This window comes from Bufo bufo, chromosome 9 (assembly GCF_905171765.1).
Source record: "Bufo bufo chromosome 9, aBufBuf1.1, whole genome shotgun sequence".
NCBI classification, from domain to species: Eukaryota; Metazoa; Chordata; class Amphibia; order Anura; family Bufonidae; genus Bufo; species Bufo bufo.
Genome location: NC_053397.1, coordinates 68,116,127 through 68,139,505, shown reverse-complemented (window position 1 = coordinate 68,139,505; position 23,379 = coordinate 68,116,127). Strand labels below are relative to the sequence as shown.

Sequence of the window (23,379 nt, the reverse complement as noted above, 5' to 3'; positions counted from 1 at the left end):
AAAAAACATACTTACCACATTCATTTGAGCGTAAAGAGCCGTCTGCTGCCATCTTGATTAAAGATCCCACGCGAAATCCCGTGCACGATGACATATAAGGTGGTGACGTCACAAGATTTCACACTGGATCTTCAATCAAGATGGTGGCAGCCGTCTCTTCGCAATCAAATTGATGAGGTAAGTACAATAAAAAAAAAAAATTTCAGCCGTGAACGCAGCATCTGAGGGGTACAATGATGAGGAGCAGCCTAATTGCAATACTTCGCTTATCTCTAGCTAAGATGTCAAAAACAGAGAGCAGAAATTGGGCACCTGATTATTCTATACAGAGATTTGGGAGGTAGTATATCTCCTTATGGAGAGCACCTTAATTGGCATGAGAAGTACAGTATATACAAAGAAAAATGCATTATCTCCACTGTCAGATTATAGTTTATATAGACTGCAAAATTAAAGCCTACAATTGCTAGATTCATGGGGCAAAAGCAAGATTTGTAAAGCTTGTTGGTGCCCAGAGTCCACAAATGAAATGACATAGTGCTTTTGCTCCATTTTTGTACCTATAATCTAGGATGTACCCTATATATGTATGTATGTTCCGCGATCACTCAAAAACGCAACCATCAATTTCAACGAAACTTAGTATACACATCCCTTGCTACCTGGAAAGAAATCTTGTGGGGAGGGGGTCACAGCTCTCTGGGATGTACCGTTCCTGAGATATTCCTAAAAAATGACCTGCATTAGCCAATACAAGCCTGCCAGCCTTTCTCTTTATATCCCAACTCCCATACACACGGTCACATGTCCCTTATCAGCCAATAGAAGCTCGCAGGCCCTTAGTTTCCACATACAAAAAGCTTTACTCCAGGTTTCCATAACAACCCAGCCATTTTTCTTCACTGCTGTAGGTGTAACGGTAACGTACACTACACACAGGGGGGAGGATAGTGACCACTGTGCTCCACCCTCACCCCTGGCCCTGCCTACTTGCCTCACAAGTCCTAATGACAGGGGACAACTAGACGGCAGTCCCTAGCTTAGAATACGTGCTGGGAGGACAGACAAGACAAATAACGGATAGTGAACGGACCCGGTCAATACCAAGAGAGCAACGCAGTACAAAAGGATAAAGCAGAGAATAGTCAGGAGAAGCCGGGGTCAAATACCAGGAGAGTAATGAAGTACCACAGGAGTCCGCAAAGAATCGTCAGGTGGAAGCCGGGGTCAGAATACCAGGAGAGAAGCGCAGTACAGGAGGAGCAGGCAGAGGATCGTCAAGGAACACAGGAACAGGTAAGTATGTCAGGAAACAAAATCGCCAAGAACCTAATTAACAGGCAACCTGTGGCCAGCAGGCTGCCTGTTAAATACTGACTAGCTGGGGTCATGTGACGTGGCCAGCACCACATGACCCACACTAGTCAATACAGCTGAGCACCGAGTGCCCAGCTCGGTGCTCAGACCTCCCCTGGTTGCCGGGGGAACTAAGGACGCTGGCCGCGCAGAGGAGACGTGCGCAGCCGGTCCGTCCCACCCCCTATTGCCTAGGACACTCCTGCACAGAGACGGGATGCCGACGGCGCTGAGGAGAGCGAACGCCTCGGCGTCCCGTGACAGTAGGTCAGCTTAAGGGTCCATTCACACGTCTGCAAAATGGGTCCGGATCCGTTCCACAACGTTTCGGATCCGGACCCATTTATTTTTAATGGGGCTGCAAAAGATGCGGACAGCATAAAGAGTGCTGTGCGCATCCACACTTCCGTTCCGCAAAAAAATAGAACATGTCCTATTCTTGTCTGCAGACACGGACAAGAAAAGGCATTTCTTTTTAAAGTGCCAGCCATGTGCGGACTGCAAAATGCAGAACGCACATGGCCGGTGTCCGTGTTTTGCGGATCCACAATTTGCGGACCGCAAAACACTTGCGGACGTGTGAATGGACCCTTAGGCTAGGGCTACACGATGACACATAGGGCACAACTAAACTGCTACATGTGTCGCGCGACATTGATGTCACACCAATGTCGCGCGACAATTTTTATAATGTTAGTCTATGGAGTTGCACTGCGACATGTGACATGCTGCGACTGCGACGCGACAGTCGCAGAAAAATCCATCTTGGATGGATTTTTTGCAACTGTCGTGTCATCGTCGCAGCATGTCACATGTCGTAGTGCGACACCATAGCGTATCGTAAAAATTGTTGAGGCAAAATGTTGTGCGACACATGTCGTCGTGTAGCCCTAGCATTAAAGGGGCAGGGCGCTGCGGAGGTCACTGTCAAAGAGGCGTTCACTGGGGATGTTACTGTTAAGGGGGCAGACCGTTGTGGAGGTCACTGTTAAAGGGGCGGACACTGTGAAGGTCACTGTTAAGGGGACAGGGGCCACTATTAAAGGGGCAACTGCTGTGGAGGTCACTGTTAAGTCAGCAGGGTACTGTGAGGTCACTGTTAAGGCAGCGGGGTACTGTGGAGGTCACTGTCAAGGGAGTGGGGTGCTGTGAAACTCACTGTTAAAGGGGTAGGCTGCTGTAAGGGTCAAAGTTAAGGGGATGGGCTGCTGTGGAGGTCCCATTTTAAAGTGGCGAGGCACTGGGGGGGTCAGTGTTAAGGGGTGGGGGACTGTGGAGTTCACTGTTAAAGGGGGGGGGGTGCTGTAGAGGTCACTGTTATGGGGGATACTGTCGATATCTTTTAACGACACACACAAACATTAAAGAGGACCTTTCACCAGGATACATGTATTGAAATAGTTATATTACCTTACAGTGCGGCCCCCAGTAATGTCTTTCAGTTTTTTTTTTTCAAAGGATACCCCCTTTCGCCCGCTGTGGTCCCCGTTTGTTTTGGCGACTCATATGCTAATGAGGTAATTCGGTTCAATTAGGCGATGACTTGAATTTGTCCTGGGTGCGGTTATCTTCTCCCTGGCTGTGAGTGCATCCAATCAGAGCACCCCACTCTTAGCCAGGGAGAAGGAGCTTAAGTTCTCACGAGATTCGTGAGAACTTGAGGTTTTACACATCTCAAGCTGTGCACCATCTTGGAGTCTCCATGCTCACCGCCGGGGACTCCAAGATGGAGCACGGCTCAGGATGTGTAAAAGCTCAAGTTCACGCGAATCTTGCGAGAACTTGAGCTCCTTCTTCCTGGCTAAGGCCCCTTTCACACGGGCGTTGCGGATTGGGGCCGGATGCGTTCAGGGTGCGTTCAGTGAAACTCGCACCACTTTGCAAGTAAGTTCAGTCAGTTTTGTCTGCGATTACATTCAGTTGTTCAGTTTTTTCCGCTTGGGTGCAATGCGTTTTGATGCGTTTTTCACTCACGTGATAAAAAACTGAAGGTTTACAAACAACATCTCTTAGCAACCATCAGTGAAAAACGCATCGCACCCGCACTTGCTTGCGGATGCAATACGTTTTTCACTGAAGCCCCATTCACCTCTATGGGGCCAGAGCTGCGTGAAAAATGTAGAATATTGAACAAGCTGCGTTTTTCATGCAACGCAGAACTGATGCGTGAAAAAAAAAACGCTCATGTACACAGACCCATTGAAATGAATGGGTCAGGATTCAGTGCGGGTGCTATGCGTTCATGTCACGCATTGCACCCGCGCGGAAATCTCGCCCGTGTGAAAGGGGCCTAAGAGCGGGGCGCTCTGATTGGATGAGCTCGTAGCCAGGGAGAAGATAACCGCGCCCAGGACAAATTCAAGTCCCCGCCTAGTTGAACCGAATCGCCTCATTAGCATATGAGTCGCCAAAGCAAACGGGGACCACAGCGAACGAAAGGGGGGATCTTTTGAAAAAAAAAAACGGAAAGACATCACTGGGAGCCGCACTGTAAGGTAATATAACTATTTCAATACATGTATCCTGGTGAAAGGTCCTCTTTAAATGAAATAGATGAAATATACCCGTGAGAAGACGGGTCCTTCTGCTAGTTTAATATAAATGTTTCAGAGTTGTTTTTCTGATACAAAACTATAGATACCCAGTTTCCTTCACTCATCTAAGGTGATACAGTAGAACCTAACATTCAGTTTGCCCACAGCTGACACTAGAGGAGCTCACAGCATATGAGTATTCACGGAGCGTCCCCTACTGTATGAAAAACAGAAAGAAATGTATTCTACTTCTCACAAACAGCTCAGTAGTAGTGCTCCCCTGCAGTTCTTATGCCAACGTCTTGAAACTTGTTGACTTTTTTTTTTGTTTGCAGGTGTTTCTCAGTACCAGGAGAGGAGCATGGGTCATAAGTCGTGTGTTTGATCATGGATATCCATGGGACATCTGTTTTGATACGCGATTTGAGACTTTCAAAAGGAACAGTCTTCTTCCTATGTCGATTGTGTCAAGTCTTACTGAGAAAAAGATGAACGAGTGGTTTTGCCACGCTAATTTTGGGCTTCAACCTGTTGATCGGTACTCTATATACTTTATAAGTATTCTGTTTTAGTCCTGGGCAACCAGTAAATCTCCTGCTGTCCTTAAATTTGCTCTTTCTTGATATTCCTCAAGTCTGGTGCAGATATTATAAATAGAGATGAGTTAATTTCCGCTTATCAAATTCGTTCACACTTCGTTTGTTGGTAATAGGTGAATTGCGTTATGGATTCCGTTACCACGGACCACAATGCAATTCTATGACGGAATGCATAACGGAATGCCTTTAGAGGCATTCTGTTATTTATTCCATCATAATAGAAGTCTATGGGCTGCAAAACGGATCCGTCCCGTTTCTGTTATGCAGGGGAGTCCTCTCCTGCATAACGAAAACGGGACGGATCCGTTTTGCAGCCTATAGACTTCTATTATGACGGAATGAATAGCGGTTATGGTTATGGTCCGTCGTAACTGAATCCATAACGCAATTCACCTTTAACCAACAAACGAAGTGTGACTAAATTTCAAAATATGAAATTCGCTCATCTCTAATTATAAACCACCCAAGTTATATTTACTGTTAAGCGACGTTCTTGAAAATTCAATTAGGCTGCTTAGCTGAATTTGACAAAAAAAATTTAAGCACATTTTTTTGTAACTAGTGGGGGCAATGACAGGGAACAGTGATTGCACCGCTCCCCGTCATTGTACCCCTTAGATCCATGTTCATAGATGATTGTGTCATCTGACATTAATATTAAGGTCTATAATAATGTATCCAAAGAATAGGCAGCACTCCAAATGTGATAAAAGGTGATGACCCGTTTATTCCCAGGCCTGGGAAAATACGGGCCATTACCTTTTATCACATTTGAAGTGCTGCCTATTCTTTGGATACACTATACTGGAGGAAAAGTTGTCCACCTTTTCAAAGGATTTTGCACCCTAACTACTTTTTGTACACTGTGCTGCTGTTACTATCTGGTTTTTGTAAGGTCTATAATAAAAAATAAATAAAATCATACTTACCTCATCCATTTGATTGCAAAGAGCCGGCCTCCGCTATCTTGATAGAAGATCCAGCATGAAATCTTGCGCGGCGCGTGATGACGCGTGATCACGTTAGCCGGCGTGAGGACGAGATTTCAGGCAGGATCTTCAATCAATATGGTGGCGGAGGGCTCTTCACGATCAAACAGATGAGGTGAGTATAATTTTTTTTTTTTACCTCATTTCAGGGAAAATAGGTTTGTTACTATGAAGTCAAACTAGGGTGGTGTACTGGATATACGCCTATATGTACAATCAAGCAAATAATGTGGAAATAGGCGCTAAAACAAAATAATAATATTATCTTTATTATATGTACGGTTAAAATAAAGGGTATCACCCGTCAGTGTAACAGTCAGCACTGACAAATTCTAAGTATGTGAGAAGGAATTAATGTCTCCAAACAGCGCCACCATCTGGAGCACTAGAACAGTCTCACAGACTGACCAACACGTAAGGGGGCTCAATCCACCACAGGGTACAAAGTATTTGACCCAGGGTGAGGACTATAATCAAGGGGATGTCTGGTGTCAGGATTTCCCCAAACACCACTACAAACAGCAAGAGCCAGCGCGCAGACTCTCAGTGCACTAGAATAGTCACAGGTGCAGGACTATGGCAGAGCATAAGCCGTCACTCCAATGTTGAGTTACGGAGCACGGATTGCCCTGACATACCCCTAATTGGTACCAGCTCAACGCGTTTCCATGCATTGGGAATGCATTTCATCAGGAGCTATGTGCACCAAACTTAAACCAGAGCCCAAAGCCTCAGCTATGATTTTTAGACCGAGGTAGTGGACGGACAGGCAGCAGTAGAATAACCTGCCTAACACCGCATTCCTCTAGTGTGAGGTACGGTGCTGTAAATCACAGACTACTGTCCTGCCTGAGCTAGCAGCCTCTAGGTTGAGGCGCAGCGTGCTAGTGTGCATGTGAATCGGCGCTGTAATGGCCGCAAAGCGGCCCACAGAACGCCGAAATTTACAGGGTGAAACCCCGCCCTGCTAGACACGCCTCCGTCTCACAGCCAATCCGGCCAGGAGGCTCGGCATAGGGTGAACCAATGGCTGATCAGAAGAAGGAACTCAGTGGGTCTCAGGGGAAGCGCAGAAGCGCCGCATTTGTATGTAAGGGAATTAGCAAGGCGGCTTCAAATACAATCACCGCAGCATGGAAACCTTTTCATTAGTATACAGTGGGGTAAGATCATAAAGGAGAGATGTATGTGAACGAGCAGACGCATATGCCCACATGCATAAGTGAATCAATATGAATCTCTTAATTCAATACAATGCACGAAATGAACAAACAGTCTTGTCATTATATAAAGGGGACAAAAGAGATCGCATCATTGAGGCCAGATGGTTTAATGGTGTTTAAAGAAAAAATCCATCTCGCCTCTTTTTATAACAGCATGCGATCACAGTCGCCACCCCTGGGTGACAGCTTCACAGAGTCGATCACTTGAAACTTGACCGACGATGTATTCCCTCTGTGATGATCAAGAACATGGCGTGCAATTGGAGTGTCTTTGAGATTTGTAATGTCAAGAATATGCTCCCCGATCCGTCTTCTTGTTACTATGAAGCACAACAAAATTTGGCTTTGTGGTGAATCAAACTTTCCCTGAAATTCGATCAAAGTCCACTTTGGACACTTCGATTCACTCAACAATGGTACCTCGGAACCAAAGTCAAGTTTGGTTCCAAGTTTTTAAGTAGTTTTCCATTTTAAAAATCAAATACCAAAGTTATTCAACTAAGTCGTTTGCGAATAAAAAACTTTGCCCCATCGGAGGCCGTACATTTTAATGCTGTACAGAAAGAGATCTCTGTGACTGTGATTGACAACCTGGACCCTGCTGTATCTACTAGCATCACTGAAAACGCCAAGGCTGGTGGATTACTCTTTATATGCCATGATCAACGTTGCCTCTCCACTGCCCCCTGTGCTGTGGTGACACAGAGCCGATGGCTGCCATGGCAACCCCAGGCCATGAAAAGGCCTCAGGGTCTGCCATGTACAGAAGCATATGAGGCCTAGCCCCCAGGCACTGTCAGACAATGTCATACAATACAGCATGCATTGTATACTACATTGAAACAGGGATCAGACCCTGAAATGTTGAAGTCCCTGTACTGGGACAAAAATAAGAAGTGAAAAAGTAAAATAAGTGTTTTATAAAAATAAAAATTTACAGTAAAAAAAAAAGTGCCTGTTTCCCTTCATCAAGTGGTTTTTCAATAAAAAAAAAACTGCATATTAGATATCATGCATCTTTAGTGAGTGGCTCTTTAAAAATATCAAAAGTCCCACCCCATCATGTGAATATTGAACAATCAAAGATCAAATGTACCCCAAAATGGTCACAATAAAAATGTCATCTCCCGCTAAAAACAAGCCCCTACACTAGACGATTGGCAGAAAAATAAAAAAAATATAGCTTTCAGAAAATGGAGACACAAAAATCTGATTTAAAAAAAAATGCTTTATTCTGAACTGAAAAAAATAAATAAAATAGGCATATAGGTATTGCTGCGTCTGCAATGACCTGCTGTACAAAAATATCATATAACTTACCCCCTCAGGTAAACGACATAAAAAAAAAAAACTGTTCCAAAATTTTCACCTTTCCCTAAAAAACTGTATTATCGAACGATCAAAAAATCATCATGTCAACTATTCCCGCAAAAACGAGCCCCTACACAAGACAATCGGCAGATTTTTTTTTTAATTATGGCTTCAGAAAATGGCGACAAAAAAAACATGATTTTAAAAAAATGCTTTATAATGCAGTAATAAAAATAAACATATTAGGTATCAGTACATCCATAATGACCTGCTCTAAAAAAATAACACATGATGTTTCCTGTCAGGTGAACACTGTTAAAACACACAAAATAAAAACAATGTCAGAACAGCCATTTTTTCTTCAAATGCAACATGGCAACTTAACATTATCCCAGTGAAATCTGTCCTCCAAAAGCCATCTGTTGCTCCTTCCCTTTTGTGACCTGAGGTGTGCTCATACAGCAATTTATAACCACATATGGGGTGTTTCTGTAAAGTGCAGAATCAAGGTAATAAAAATTAAGGTTTGTTTGGCTGTTAACCCTTGCTGACTTACAGGAAAAATGGATTAAAATGGAAAATCTGCAAAAAAAGTGAAACTTTGAAAATGTTTTCCTATTTTCCTTTAACTCTTGTGGAACACCTAAAGGGATAACCAAGTTTGTAAACTCATATTTGAATAACTTGGGGGTTGTTGTTTCTAAAATGGGGTTATTTATGGGTGATTTCCACTATGTAAGCCCCACAAAGTGACTTCATCTATATAAGACCTAAAAAAAAAAAAATGACATGTATAAAGTGATGATAACATTAATTAGACATATGGGAAATGTAAAGTAATAACTATTTTATGAGGTATCACTATGTCTTAAGAGCAGAGAAACTGAAATTTTGAACAGCAATATTTTCCAAAGTTTTGGTATATTTTGGATTTTATTATAAATAAAGGAGAAATACACTGCTCAAAAAAATAAAGGGAACACAAAAATAACACATCCTAGATCCGAGTTAATTAAATATTCCTCTGAAATACTTTGTTCTTTACATACGGTAGTTGAATGTGCTGACAACAAAATCACACAAAAATTTTAAAATGAAAATCAAATTTTTCAACCCATGGAGGTCTGGATTTGGAGTCGCACTCAAAATTAAAGTGGAAAAACACACTACAGGCTGATCCAACTTTGATGTAATGTCCTTAAAACAAGTCAAAATGAGGCTCAGTAGTGTGTGTGGCCTCCACGTGCCTGTATGACCTCCCTACAACGCCTGTACATGCTCCTGATGAGGTGGACGGTCTCCTGAGGGATCTCCTCCCAGACCTGGACTAAAGCATCTGCCAACTCCTGGACAGTCTGTGGTGCAACGTGACGTTGGTGGATAGAGCGAGACATGATGTCCCAGATGTGCTCAATTGGATTCAGGTCTGGGGAACAGGCGGGCCAGTCCATAGCATCAATGCCTTCGTCTTGCAGGAACTGCTGACACACTCTAGCATTGTCTTGCATTAGAAGGAACCCAGGGCCAACCGCACCAGCATATGGTTTCACAAGGGGTCTGAGGATCTCATCTCGGTACCTAATCGCACTCAGGCTACCTCTGGCGAGCACATGGAGGGCTGTGCGGCCCTCCAAAGAAATGCCACCCCACACCATTACTGACTCAATACCAAACCGGTCATGCTGGAGGATGTTGCAGGCAGCAGAACGTTCTCCACGGCGTCTCCAGACTCTGTCACGTCTGTCACATGTGCTCAGTGTGAACCTGCTTTCATCTGTGAAGAGCACAGGGCGCCAGTGGCGTATTTGCCAATCTTGGTGTTCTCTGGCAAATGCCAAACGTCCTGCACGGTGTTGGGCTGTAAGCACAACCCCCACCTGTGGACGTTGGGCCCTCATATCACCCTCATGGAGTCTGTTTCTGACAGTTTGAGCAGACACATGCACATTTGTGGCCTGCTGGAGGTCATTTTGCAGGGCTCTGGCAGTGCTCCTCCTGTTCCTCCTTGCACAAAGGCGGAGGTAGCGGTCCTGCTGCTGGGTTGTTGCCCTCCTACGGCCTCCTCCACGTCGCCTGATGTACTGGCCTGTCTCCTGGTAGCGTCTCCATGCTCTGGACACTACACTGACAGACACAGCAAACCTTCTTGCCACAGCTCGCATTGATGTGCCATCCTGGATAAGCTGCACTACCTGAGCCACTTGTGTGGTTTGTAGACTCCGTCTCATGCTACCACTAGAGTGAAAGCACCGCCAGCATTCAAAAGTGACCAAAACATCAGCCAGGAAGCATAGGAACTGAGAAGTGGTCTGTAGTCACCACCTGCAGAACCACTCCTTTATTGGGGGTGTCTTGCTAATTGCCTATAATTTCCACCTGTTGTCTATCCCATTTGCACAACAGCAAGTGAAATTGATTGTCACTCAGTGTTGCTTCCGAAGTGGGCAGTTTGATTTCACATAAGTGTGATTGACTTGGAGTTACATTGTGTTGTTTAAGTGTTCCCTTTATTTTTTTAAGCAGTGTATATTGACTCAATTTAACCACTCTTGTGAAGTACAATGTATCACGAGAAAACAATCTCAGAATGGCTTGAATAAGTAAAAGCGTTCCAACGTTATCACCACATCAAGTGACACATGTCAGATTTGCAAAAAATGGCCTGGTCAAGAAGGTGAAAACTGGTCTGGGGTAGAAAGGGTTAAGTATGAGGGACTCTGCTGCTGTCCACATTCTGCCTTATGGGCTCATGCACACGACCATATGTATTTTGCGGTCCGCAAAAAACATAGATGACATCCATGTGCATTCCGTATTTTGCGGAACGAAACAGCTGACCCCTAATAGAACAGTCCTATCCTTGTCCGTAAATATTTTTTTGCGGAACGGAAATATGGACATACGGAAACAGAATGCACACTGAGCAACTTCATTTTTTTTTTGCGGACCCATTGAAATGAATGGTTCCGTATATGGTCAACAAAAAAAAATGGAACAGACACGGAAAGAAAACACGTTCGTGAGCATGAGCCCTATCTCTTAGGGCTCATGCACAAGACCGTTGTTGTTTTGCGGTCCGTTTTTCACGGATCCGTTGTTCCGTATCGGAGTTGTTGTTTTTTCTCTGATTTAAGTCCTCTTCCGTTATGGTTTTTTACAAAACATATCCGCATGGTTTCCGTATGCGATCCGTTTTTTTGCGGATCGGAAACTGAAAAGGTAACTAATTAATCACCAAACACATGAGCAATATGGGCTGGGCATAGCATTTCTACAGTATGGATCCACAAAATACGGATGACATACGGATGTGTTCCGTGTGCGTTCTGCATTTTTTGCCGACCCATTGACTTAAATGGGGCCTCGGACCATAATTTGCTGACAATAATAGGACATGCACTACTTTTTTGCGGAACGGAAACGGAATGCACACGTTATTTTTGCAGACCCATTGAAGTGAATGGTTCCGCATACGGTCCGCAAAAAAACGGAAGCGGAAAGAAAATACGTTAGCGTGCATGAGCCCTTAGGATGAGCTTATATCTGTGTCAGAGGTTCTGTTCAAGGCCTCCATGTCAGATTTTTCTCTGGTATTCTAAAGGGAATCTGTCACTAGCAACCTCCCTATTCAACTGTTTGCACAGACATATACAGATGTAGCTGAGCTAAAATTGATGGTTAATGTGTTAAGTAAGGATGAGCGAACCCGAACTGCAAAGTTCAGGTTCCTACCGAACTTTGCGAGTTCGGGGACTTGAGTCCGAACCCGGACTTTTTCACTGAAGTCCGGGTTCGGTGTTTGGGTGATTTTATTATTTTCTGTCATAACATGGTTATATTGGAAAATAATAGCATTCTTAGGACAGAATGCAAAAGAATATGGCTATTTAGGGGTTAAAAAAAACAACTACTCACCTCATCCATTTGATCGTGCTGCAGCAGTATCTTCTATCTTTATTCCTTTACTATATAGGATCCATTTTATTTTTTAATTTTTTACTTTTTGGGGGGGAAAATGAGGGGGATTTAAATTTTTATATTTTTTCAAGCTTTTTTTAGGCCTCCTAAGTGGATCCCAACATGCAATCATTAATGGAATTTTATCTATTGCCATACAAAGATTGGTATATTACATTTTTGTGCTGTCACTTTCTGGCCTGAATTGTAATATACAAGTAATAAGCTTAGAAGCCTATTACAGGCTTTGGCTCATTACTGAAGTAGGGAGGCGTTCCTACCTGGGAAAACACGTGCCTCCGAGTTTGCAGCCTCTTAGATGCCGTGGTTACATTTGACCAAGGCATTTAAGGGTTTCAATGTCCGGGATCAGCATTAGCCCTGGGTGTCTGCTGTGTGAAACAGCAGGCACTCGGTTACTATGGCACTCGCTCCACTCCTGAGCAGGTGACCTCTTTAAAGACCCCACATTCGCTGCACATGTACGGCGGATGTCGGGAAGGGGTTAACTAATATGCAGATTAGGAGTTTGGTGCAATGAGGGGTGCACCTAAGCACCACTTCTTTCTGTGGCTGGCTCCTCCCACACTGCTTTGATTGACAGGACTTGGCAGTGGCAAAGCAGCAAGAGAGGGGCTGGCCACAGAAAGGAGGGCAGTTTGGTTGCAACAAGAGTGTGGCGAAACCAACCTCGCCACTGGGTTTTGGAGAGGCCTGTTTACCAGCCTCTTGCCTCAGGATTATGGCCCATACTAACTTTAAAGGAGAAGACAGACCGGCCGCACAGCTTAAATCTGTCTTTGGAATTGTATTTTGTTATGTGAGGGTACCCAGATAGCTAATTTTATTGTATTTGTGTATTCTGAGTGCCATTTACCTAATGATATGCACTCAGACTTGAGCTATCTGGGGATATGTTAAATGTCTGTTTGCTGTGGGGGTGTGACATTGTGTGTTTGGGTGGTGATTTCTGTCCTGTTGTCTCCACATGTGTATTGGCGATTTCCCTTTGTCCTGAGAGATAATTGAATTGCTCCTCGGGTGTCTCCAGGGCAGAGAGGAGGAAACCATGATGCATTGTGGGGATGTGTTGTGTCTGTGTATCCTGAGTTGCTACGTATCTGTCCTGTGTCACAGTCTTCCTTCTGGTCCCCTAGGGGCGTGTCCACCAGATGGGGACCTGCATAAATACGGGCGGGTAGCCCTCAATAAAGTGTGCCTGTTTTATCCTTCATCATGTTGAGGCTGGTGTTTGGGTAACTGATCAACACTGGGGGATTGCTATATACGCTGGGAGATTTGCTATACTCCCCTGGCTATAACTACTAGCTCTTTTAAGAGCTGTTCCTGCTCTCTGGTTTTAGGAGAGGTTCACCCACTGGAGCCTGGAGCCTTGTCGTAGGTCCAGGGTGGGTAGGAGACGGCGAGACCTCAACCAAGCTTCGGCGGTTCGTGGGGTCTGCAGTGCGTATGGTGTCAAGTGGAGTGCTTGGAGTCCTCGGAAAGCACTAGGAGCATCTATCAACGGAGGTACCCGGTCGGGGTGCCAGGAGATCCGTTACATTTGGTGGCAAGCAGTGGGATGGCGTCCTAGTGTCAGGAGAAGCAGCTCAGAGACACCGTTCGTGGAGTATATTGAGGGCAACACTAGTATCCGTACAGCGCCCCTGGCTACAGCAGCAGGATGGAATCAACTAGTTATCGGACAGCGTTCTATGAAGAAGAGGAGGAGGCAGCCGCAGACTACAGGGATGCAGACAGAAAGGAAGTCTGGTATGATGCCCTGGAAAATGCCCAGCGGCGGCGAGGTGAGAGTCTCCCCAGTTATGAGCAGCAGCTAAAGAAGCGTGTGGCGATGCGGATGGGTCTCTTGGGAGAGCAGCCCCTGGATGACTGGGTAAAAGAGCTCCAGAGCCTGGTATGTAAGGAGCTTTGGCTAGAGATCGCTTACCAGGCCCTAAGGTGGCATGTCATTCAACATTCCTCCTGGGCAGCTGAGCATGACAAGCCAGAGGGAGAGGAGTTTTATGGTTCTGGCTTGTTATGGGAGTCCTTTGCAGAGCCTGACTTCGGGAGCCCTGCACAGTCCAGACTTCAGAACATTTTCTACGAGAGGGAGGCTAGGCTGGATTGGGAGGACCCCCACGAGGTAGAGAAAGACCTGGCTCACCTAGCAACCCTGGAGTGGGAACTGGAGCAGGACTACCGAGATCTCTTCCACTCCATTGAGAGAGCTCAGCGAGAGAGCAGAGTGTCAGACCCAGGTCCAGAGCCCTTCAGCTGGGAGGATATTGTGGAGGTGTACTGGGAGGACCCGACTGAAGTATCCCCTGCTTCAGTACCAGCTACAGAGGTAGGGGACCTCATAGACTGGTCCTGGGGGGAAACCCATATGGCAGGTGGAGATGGGACCGAGATCTCTCCACTGGCCCCACAGGGATGCTGGGCAGTCGGCCCAGATCCCCAACGGCAGCCGGAGTTTCAGGGAGTAGGGACAGTTGGTCCTGCTCCCCAGCGGCAGTATGTTTTGCAGGGGGAGGAGAGCATCGTCTCCATGCCCCAGCGGCAGTGTACTTTGAAGGGAGAGGAGGTCTCCCTCCCCAACCACAGGGGGAGAGCACCCCTAACTCCAATGGTGCAGATGGGACCGCAGTCTCTGCACCAGGCCTACCGGGATACTTGACGGCGGTACAGATCCCCCACCAACCCCGCAGGAATGCCAGGAGGAGGAGGTAAGCGATTCCTCTTCTCCACAGCCGATCTGCAACAAGGTCCTGGGGATAGGATTCCATGACCACATCTCAGCGGAAGAGCTGGCATCTGGGCAGAGCGCAGTCGGCCTCTGCCCTCCCCTATCCTCTTCTCCAGAGGCTGACTTTCCACAGGCTACCCCAGCGGCAGAGCTGGCATCTGGGCAGAGCGCAGTCGGCCTCGCCCTCCTCTATCCTCTTCTCCAGAGGCTGAATTTCCACAGGCTACCCCAGCGGAAGCGCTGGAATCTGGGCAGAGCGCAGTCGGACTCTGCCCTCCCCTATCCTCTTCTCCAGAGGCTGAATTTCCACAGGCTACCCCAGCGGAAGAGCCGGCATCTGGGCAGAGCGCAGTCGGCCTCTGCCCTCCCCTATCCCCTTCTCCAGAGGCTGACTTTCCACAGGCTACCCCAGCGGCAGAGCTGGCATCTGGGCAGTGCGCAGTCGCCCTCTGCCCTCCCCTGTCCTCTTCTCCAGAGCCTGACATCCCACATGCTACCCCAGCGGAAGCACTGGCATCTGGGCAGAGCGCAGTTGGCCTCTGCACTCCTCTATCCTCTTCTCCAGAGGCTGACTTTCCACAGGCTACCCCAGCGGCAGAGCTGGCATCTGGGCAGAGTGCAGTCGGCCTCTGCCCTCCCCTATCCTCTTCTTCAGAGCCGGAATTCCCACAGGCTACCCCAGCGGAAGAGCTGGCATCGGGGCAGAGCGCAGTCTCCAAGCTAGAGAGCAACAAGGAAGCAAGGAGTAGCAGATGCCCACTCAACAGCTGGGGACATACAGAACAGAGCCAGGCCCCAAGATTCAACAGGTCCCGTATTGGGTTGTGGTTGGACTGCCAGACTAACTCAGGTACTGACCGTGAGGTCAGGTATCTGGTTAGTCTTCCCTGGGAGGGGGAGATGTGTGGCGAAACCAGCCTCGCCACTGGGTTTTGGAGAGGCCTGTTTACCAGCCTCTTGCCTCAGGATTATGGCCCATACTAACTTTAAAGGAGAAGACAGACCGGCCGCACAGCTTAAATCTGACTTTGGAATTGTATTTTGTTATGTGAAGGTACCCAGATAGCTAATTTTATTGTATTTTTGTATTCTGAGTGCCATTCACCTAATGATATGCACTCAGACTTGAGCTATCTGGAGATATGTTAAATGTCTGTGTTTGCTGTGGGGGTGTGACATTGTGTGTTTGGGTGGTGATTTCTGTCCTGTTGTCTCCACATGTGTATTGGCGATTTCCCTTTGTCCTGAGAGATAATTGAATTGCTCCTCGGGTGTCTCCAGGGCAGAGAGAAGGAAACCATGATGCATTGTGGGGATGTGTTGTGTCTGTGTATCCTGAGTTGCTACGTATCTGTCCTGTGTCACAGTCTTCCTTCTGGTCCCCTAGGGGTGTGTCCACCAGATGGGGACCTGCATAAATACGGGCGGGTAGCCCTCAATAAAGTGTGCCTGTTTTATCCTTCATCATGTTGAAGCTGGTGTTTTGGTAACTATCAACGGAGGTACCCGGTTGGGGTGCCAGGAGATCCGTTACAAAGAGCAATAGTGATACTCTGATTGCACCAAATTCCCAATTTGCATATTAGTAAAATGTGTCATGACTCAGGAATGGAGCCTCGGATCAACAAAAGATAAACAGGATTGCAATGAGGTCAGCTATCTTTTAAATGAAAAGTCGTGTAGGACTTTTTTCTCGAGGTAAATTCCAGACTCCCAAACAGAAAAATAGAAGAATCCTTTACAGTCTATATGTTGTGTTAGGTGCCATTTGGGTCGGTTATGTGGCAAGTCCTGTTCCTAGAGAGGGCAGTCTATCCCCCTGATCAGCTGTTACCTTGTAGCTCAGGCACAGGAACTACACAGCTCTATTCATTGTATAGTGGATTGTGGGCCGGTAACCGCAGCGTTGCTTCCATTGAAGTGACTGGGAGCAGCACTGCAGTAACCACATTTATCCACTATACTAGGGATGCTCAACCTGCGGCCCTCCAGCTGTTGTAAAACTACAACTCCCACCAGGCCCTTCTTTAGGTTGATAGCTGTAAGCTGTCTGGGAATGATTGGAGTTGTAGTTTTTCAATAGCTGGAGGGCCGCAGGTTGAGCATGCCTGCACTATACAATGGACTGCGCTGTGTAGCTCTGGTGCCAACTTCCAGCACCAGAGCTACAAGGTAACTTGTTGGAGGTGCCAGGTGCTGGATCTCTGATGATCTGTTCTGAGGATGAGCCATCAGAATCAAAATCCTGGAGGGATTAGAGGGAGCACTCGGCTCATGAGTACAGCCAGATTCATACTATGATACTACTGCTGGTGCTGCTTTAGCTTCTAGTCCATGGACTTGTAGTTAGTATATGCTGATGTTACACAGGGCAGCATATTAATTTGACAGATCTGCTTTAAAAGAAGTTTTTCCAGAATCCAAATGCAGCTTCCTATCCACAGAATAGGAAATAATTGCTAAGAGTCCCACCATTGAGAACCCCATCGATCATGAGAATGAAGGACCTGTCCTGCCCCAGCATTTGCATGGAGTGGTAAACGGCATGTATGGGACTGGTAAAGATAGCAGTGTGGAAGGCTACGTTATCGTCATCACTCCCATCAACTTTGAATGGAGAAATAGCACACACCATTCCATCCAAATGGGGGATATAGGACCCCCGCTCACATGATCAGTGGGGGTTACAGAAGTGAGACTCCCAGTGACAGACCTCAATCTCCTATCCTGTGGACAGGGAATATATTTTGATTATGAGAAAACCCATTTATGGTGTTAACAAAATTCAATATCTACATTTTAGTAGGCCGCCAAACCAATGTCTTTCTTGTTTTTTTGCAGGTCACAATTCAAAGAGCCCTTGCTCAATGATGAGCTGCCAAGCCGTATAACCTGTGGATTTGTACTGATAAAACCGTCTGTGTCCGACTTCACTGAAACCGGCGTAAAATTTAATGATGGATCCATTGAGGAGAACATTGATGTTGTCATATTTGCAACGGGATATTCTTTTTATTTCCCATTCTTAGATGAATCGGTCATCAAAATGGAAAAAAACACTGTCGCTTTATATAAACACATTGTCCCCCCGACCTTAGAAAAGCCAACACTGGGCATTATTGGTCTTCTTCAACCTCTTGGACCTATAATGCCAACCTCAGAACTACAGGCACGCTGGCTCACAAGAGTTTTCAAAGGTATAGAATTGCACAAATACAGTACATTGGTATAGTTCATAATGGATAGAGTAAAGCATTTCCATTTGTTATGCTGATGTGATTTTAAACCCATAAAGGGGTTGTCTGGGAATATTGTTATTCTAGCATTTGCCGGCAGCCTGCCTCACTAAGATGAGGATTCATACTTACCTGCACCCTGCTGCTCTGGTCCTTCGCGCTGCTTCTGGTGTGCCCACTAGTGATGAGTGAAGTATTGGAAAATTCGATTCGGCTGCTTTGCCGAATTAAAAATAAAAATAAAAAATGCTTTGTGACAAATTACCTCGTCATGAAGTGCATTTCTTGGTCATTAGTGAGTGCAATGACAGGGAGCGGAGATTGCACAGTTCCCCATCATTGTAATCCTCAGATGCCGCGTTGATAGCTGATCGCGGCAAAAATGACAGTAAAAATACAGTGTAAAATTGAAAAAAAAAATAATGTCATCATACTTACCTCATCCATTTGATTGTGACGATCCGGCCGCCACCATCTTGATTGAAGATCTAGTGCGAAATCTCACACGGCCCGTGATGATGTCATCCGTGCACGGGATTTCACGCTAGATCTTAAATCAAGATGGCGGCAGCCGGCTCATCGCGATCAAATGAATGAGGTAAGTATGAATTTTAAAATTCTCCATTCAGGGAAAATCTATTTGTTACCACGAAGCACGAGAAAATTCGGCTTTGCGGCGAATCGAACGCTTTGTGGACTTCGATTCGCTCAACACTAGTGTCCACATTCTAGACCCCCCAATGCTTACATCTGGTGCAGATTTGGCCCGATGTAAACAGTACGGGGACCGGAATGTGCATTTGCATGCAGCAATCATCTCGTCTGTATGGGGATGAGCGATTGCGACTGTGATCGCTTGTCTCTATATGTGTTTATAATGATCTTCTGCTCAGAAACAGTGATTTTGGGAGCCGCGTTAACAGCATTTTCATTCAAATTATCAGTGGCCCTTTTACTAAGGGCAATTATCAGGAACCAGTGTTCATTTGAACGTTCATTCCTGATAATCGCCTGTATAAAGGGGCCTTACCTCTAACACTGAGAGGAGGGGTAGAGCAGTGGAAGATAACCTCAAATCTGAGCCCGCAGGAGCTAGAAACAGTGTGCTGTGGACTCTAAAGCACAGTGAAGGAGTTGCACAGACTGTGGACTCTACTGCATGTCAGAGGCAGCAGCACAGTGAAGGAGTCACAAAGACTGGACAGCAGCAAGATGAGAGGGCATTTTTAATGAAGACCATATATAAAGTTGCTTAATTTTGCATTTAGGAAGGAACAATAAAAATCGGTACAAGAGGATTTTTTTTTTTGTAGAACAGTTTGTATTTTTCAGAGGCACAATTTTGGAAAACCTATGACTCCCACTACAGCAATTCTACCATAGTTTTTTGCGTTCTAAAAGATCATTCGCCATGTGGTGTAACTCAGTAACGGTAACAGTTAAAAGCTCTACACAAAAAAGTGTCATGTCTTGGGAGACATTTTATTTTTGTTAAATGATAACTAATATATTTTACTAGTCTTAGTAGGGGGCTTATTACTGTATAATTTATAAAGGTTTATCATGTTTTGTAATACTTAGTATTAGTATTCCAAAGCATTGGGACGACTTCACACAGTGTATTCATTTTTAGTGTATTTAACTCGGTTGTCCAGTGAAATTCAAATATTAATTGTAGAACTATACATTTTTGTAAAGTACCTTAATTTAAAATATTTTAAAAAATTGTAACGCAAAGAGTTTATTTGTCTTCTGGACAGTGCTCCAAACCAGTGCACTTCCGGCCAGTGCCCTTAATATAATCATCCTCTCCGGACTGCTAATTGGTAGCAGTTAAACCCCCGTCGATCAGCTTTTGAAGAGGAGGCAGCTTTGCTTGCAAGCACTGTTTCTTGTTTATTACACTACATGTCATCCCCCTTTCAGCAGTGGCATAGTGTAATTACAAGTACTCAATACATTTAAGTTAATTTAGCGAGTACTTGTAATTATACTCACTCACTTCTGAGATGACGAGCAGTGTAATGAAGAGGAATTAGCACTCGCATGGAGTGCCACCTCCTCTTCAAACAGCTGATCGGCAGGGGTGCCAGATTTTAGACCCCTGCTGATAAGATATTGATGACCTATCCTGAGGATAGGTCATCAATATGTTGCCCACACAGCCCCTTCATAAACTATCCCTATGATAGATCATCAAAATCAGATTGATGGGTGCTGACACCCCTAACACCAGTTGATCAGCTGTTCGGGAGTAGCTACAGTGTTAGAAATAGGTGCTGGAAGTACAGAGCTCCATCCGTTGTGCAGTAGATGACACTGTTTGCTTCATAGCTGGTCCCATTGGAGTGGATACTGCATTAACTAGCCCGGGCCAGTATCTACTGGAGGTTGCTGTGTAGTTCCGATGTCTATTTTTGACACTGGAGCTACTCCCAGACATCTGATTGGAAGGGGCAGGGGCGGACTGGGAACTTAAAGTGGCCCTGGAAAATATTCTAAAAGTGGAGACATTTTGGAGTTGGGTCCAAACTGATGGAAGTAGGGCCACCAATACAATTTTGTGGCACATTATACCACCCCAACAGAGCCAAATTCCACAGTCCTCCACAAAATACTGTCAGCATCCCCAAAAACTTCCACTGGCCGATTATAAGGAGGGCCCAAGCAGCCCCCTGGGCATCAGCCCACCAGGAAATATCCCTGTAAGGTCTATGACCAATCCACCCCTGGGAAGGGGTGCAGGGTATCGAACCCCCACTGATCTGAAATTAACTTCTTATCTTAGGGACTGGTCACCAATTGTTATATCCTGAAGAACCTCTTTAAAAGTACCAATGGATGAATAAAAGGTGCCTAGGATATCTCATACACCAAGGCTGTGCAGGGCCATTGAGGCCTTTGGGCTTTGACACTCCATTGCCTTTTTGTACAGCACACTATTCTACACTCTAATATGGAATTCCTTGGAACATGCACAACTACAGTATGGGCCATCCTATGCATTTATGCTGGTTTCATATTATGAGTCTATGCAAGATGTATTACAATACTAATGCAACTCCGAACACATTGTCCAATCACCAATGAAACAAAATGCACCAGAAACTGGTAATGGTGCAATGGCTGGTAGTGGTTTTGGGCATGTAATTTCAGGAAGTCATAGCCCAACTTATAAGAAATATATCAAAATATCATATGTTTTTTTAATTTGTAAGGTCTCCTGCAACCTTTGTCACGTTCATTGTCACGTTTAAATGTTATATTTTCACCTTAGGACTGTGCCCATATCCTCCATTAACGGTTGTGATGGATGACATTAGAAAGAAACATAACAGCTTCATTAAAAGGTATGTGATTATTATTCCAGGTGGTAGGGTCAAGGCCAACATAAAAATGTAGAATCTAATTTATTCCCGTTTCAGCAAATACATGTTATTCTTTGTATAAGGAAAAGTGAAAAAATCTGTCCTGGTGACTTGGCCATGTGAGGAACATAAGAGGAACTTTAGACACTGTTGTCATAGCTGTTATTTGTAGATTAAAATCAGTACACCATTAAATAATTTGCTTGGAACAAGTCCTATGATGAGTGCCTCACTCTCAATAAGGTAGCTGTTTCATAAAAGGGGTCCACATACTTTCCCCCTCACCCATGACGGCACCCATGCGACTAGGACCTCCCATCCAAGACAGGAAACCTGAAGAGATAAAATGGTTCACAGCCCCACCACACCTCAGTTCAGGTTTCCTGGGGGTACCTGAGGAGTTCCCTCTTTTTTTAGGTTTTCACCTCGGGGGCTGGGGAAGGTCCGAGTCTACAACACCGTAACAGGACCTATCCCTGGCGGCATAAGTCTCCTGGGGGAGCCGTCGCCTAAGTCTGTCCTGCATCCTCCCAAGATTCATTGGGGAGCCGCTGTGGCCGTGTTCAGGTGGCTCCCGGTCCATAGTAGTATGGCGGCTGGTGTCCCACTTCCAAAATGGCTGAGCGTGCTCCCGATGCGCTCCGCGCATGCGCACCGGGGCATCTTTTACCGGCGCATTGAGGCTGTTTCCGGCAGCGCTGACAGGAAGGGGGAGGGCTCATCTGTCTCATGGTTTAGGCGTTTTTTGGGCCTGGTGTTAAAAGGAGCTGAGGCGCGTAATAAGTCGGCAGCAGGAGGGGACAGCCAGCCTTGGTGCGCACACAGTGCTGTGCAGGATCTGGAGCCTCCATGAAACATGTCGGAACCAGGTGGTGCTGGACGCGCCGATCCCTTGGAACCCTTGAGGCCCACAAGCACGGTATTGGACCTGAGGAGTGGGGAAGCTTGACTCTACAAATTGGTGAGATTGATCCTCTACTAATAAATTTGGGTGTTGTTTGCTTTTTTATAGGTAGAAAAAACACCTAAGAAATCTTACGGCAAAACTAAACATAAAGAATTTGTAGGATGTAGAGTAGCGTTGTCAGCTTCATATTTTAAACGACTATGTCAAGCTTGTATACTGTAGATAAGTTAGTCATGGAAGAATCCTATAGCTTATCTAAAACCATTAAGGCCTTGGTACGACCTGAAGTTAAGTCTTCCTTTAAATCCTTCAGTCAGGGCCGTCCAAAATCACCAGGGCGTACCTCTAACATGGACTCTGATTCTGATCTTTCTGGGGAAGACTAAGACATAGAATCAGGTCAGGATTTATCTTCTGATTTTATGTCTTCAGATGAGGATTCAGCGGGGAAAGTGCTATTTCTACCTGAAGATACTGAGCCTTTGTTAAAAGCCGTAAAAACCACAATGCAATTGGAGGACGTAAAACAGCCTAAGACTATCGTTGACCAGGTTTTTGAGGGCCTTGGCTTTAAACGCCATAGAGTTTACTCCGTTCATAAGAACATAGAAGCACTGATTAAGAAAGAATGGAAAAACCCTGACAGAATTTTTTTTTGACCGAATTCTGTTAAGATAAAATATTCATTTAAAGAGTCAGTGGCGGGCGTATGGGACATAGCTCCTTCTGTAGATGCCCCTGTAGCTAAAATAGCCAAAAAATCGTCTTTTCCGTTTGAGGATTTAGGCTGTTTAGAGATCGTTTAGATGAAAGAGCAGATGTTTATCTTAAACGTACTTAGGAATGTGCCTCTACAAGTCTCAGGCCGGCCATTGCCGCTTCTTGGGTCTCCAGGTCATTAAGGCTATGGTTAGGTCAACTAGAATCTCATATTAGAGAGAAAACTTCTAGAGAGGCCTACTATCCTCTCTCCCAACCTTCCCCAAGGCAGCAGATTTCCTTGCAGATGCTTCTACTGATGTGGACCATTTTTCTGCCAGATCAAGGGTCCAAGTCTAGACTTTGATCTCTACAATGTGAAGGTTCTAGATTGTTTGGTTCCTCTCTGGATGATATCTTAGAGAGAGTCTCTGACAAAAAGAAGGGG

The 23,379-nt window shown here is 45.5% G+C and overlaps 1 protein-coding gene across 1 annotated transcript in view; it reads left to right on the top strand.

Moving 5' to 3' along the window:
- The window catches only part of LOC120978937 (dimethylaniline monooxygenase [N-oxide-forming] 2-like), a 72,290-nt gene that overhangs the window by 36,758 nt on the left and 12,153 nt on the right, over positions 1 to 23,379 (top strand). Inside the window, exons 6-8 of the mRNA XM_040407394.1 lie at positions 4,226 to 4,428; positions 17,563 to 17,918; positions 21,235 to 21,307. Coding sequence (XP_040263328.1) covers positions 4,226 to 4,428; positions 17,563 to 17,918; positions 21,235 to 21,307 — 632 coding nt within the window. The remainder of the gene's footprint in view (positions 1 to 4,225; positions 4,429 to 17,562; positions 17,919 to 21,234; positions 21,308 to 23,379) is intronic.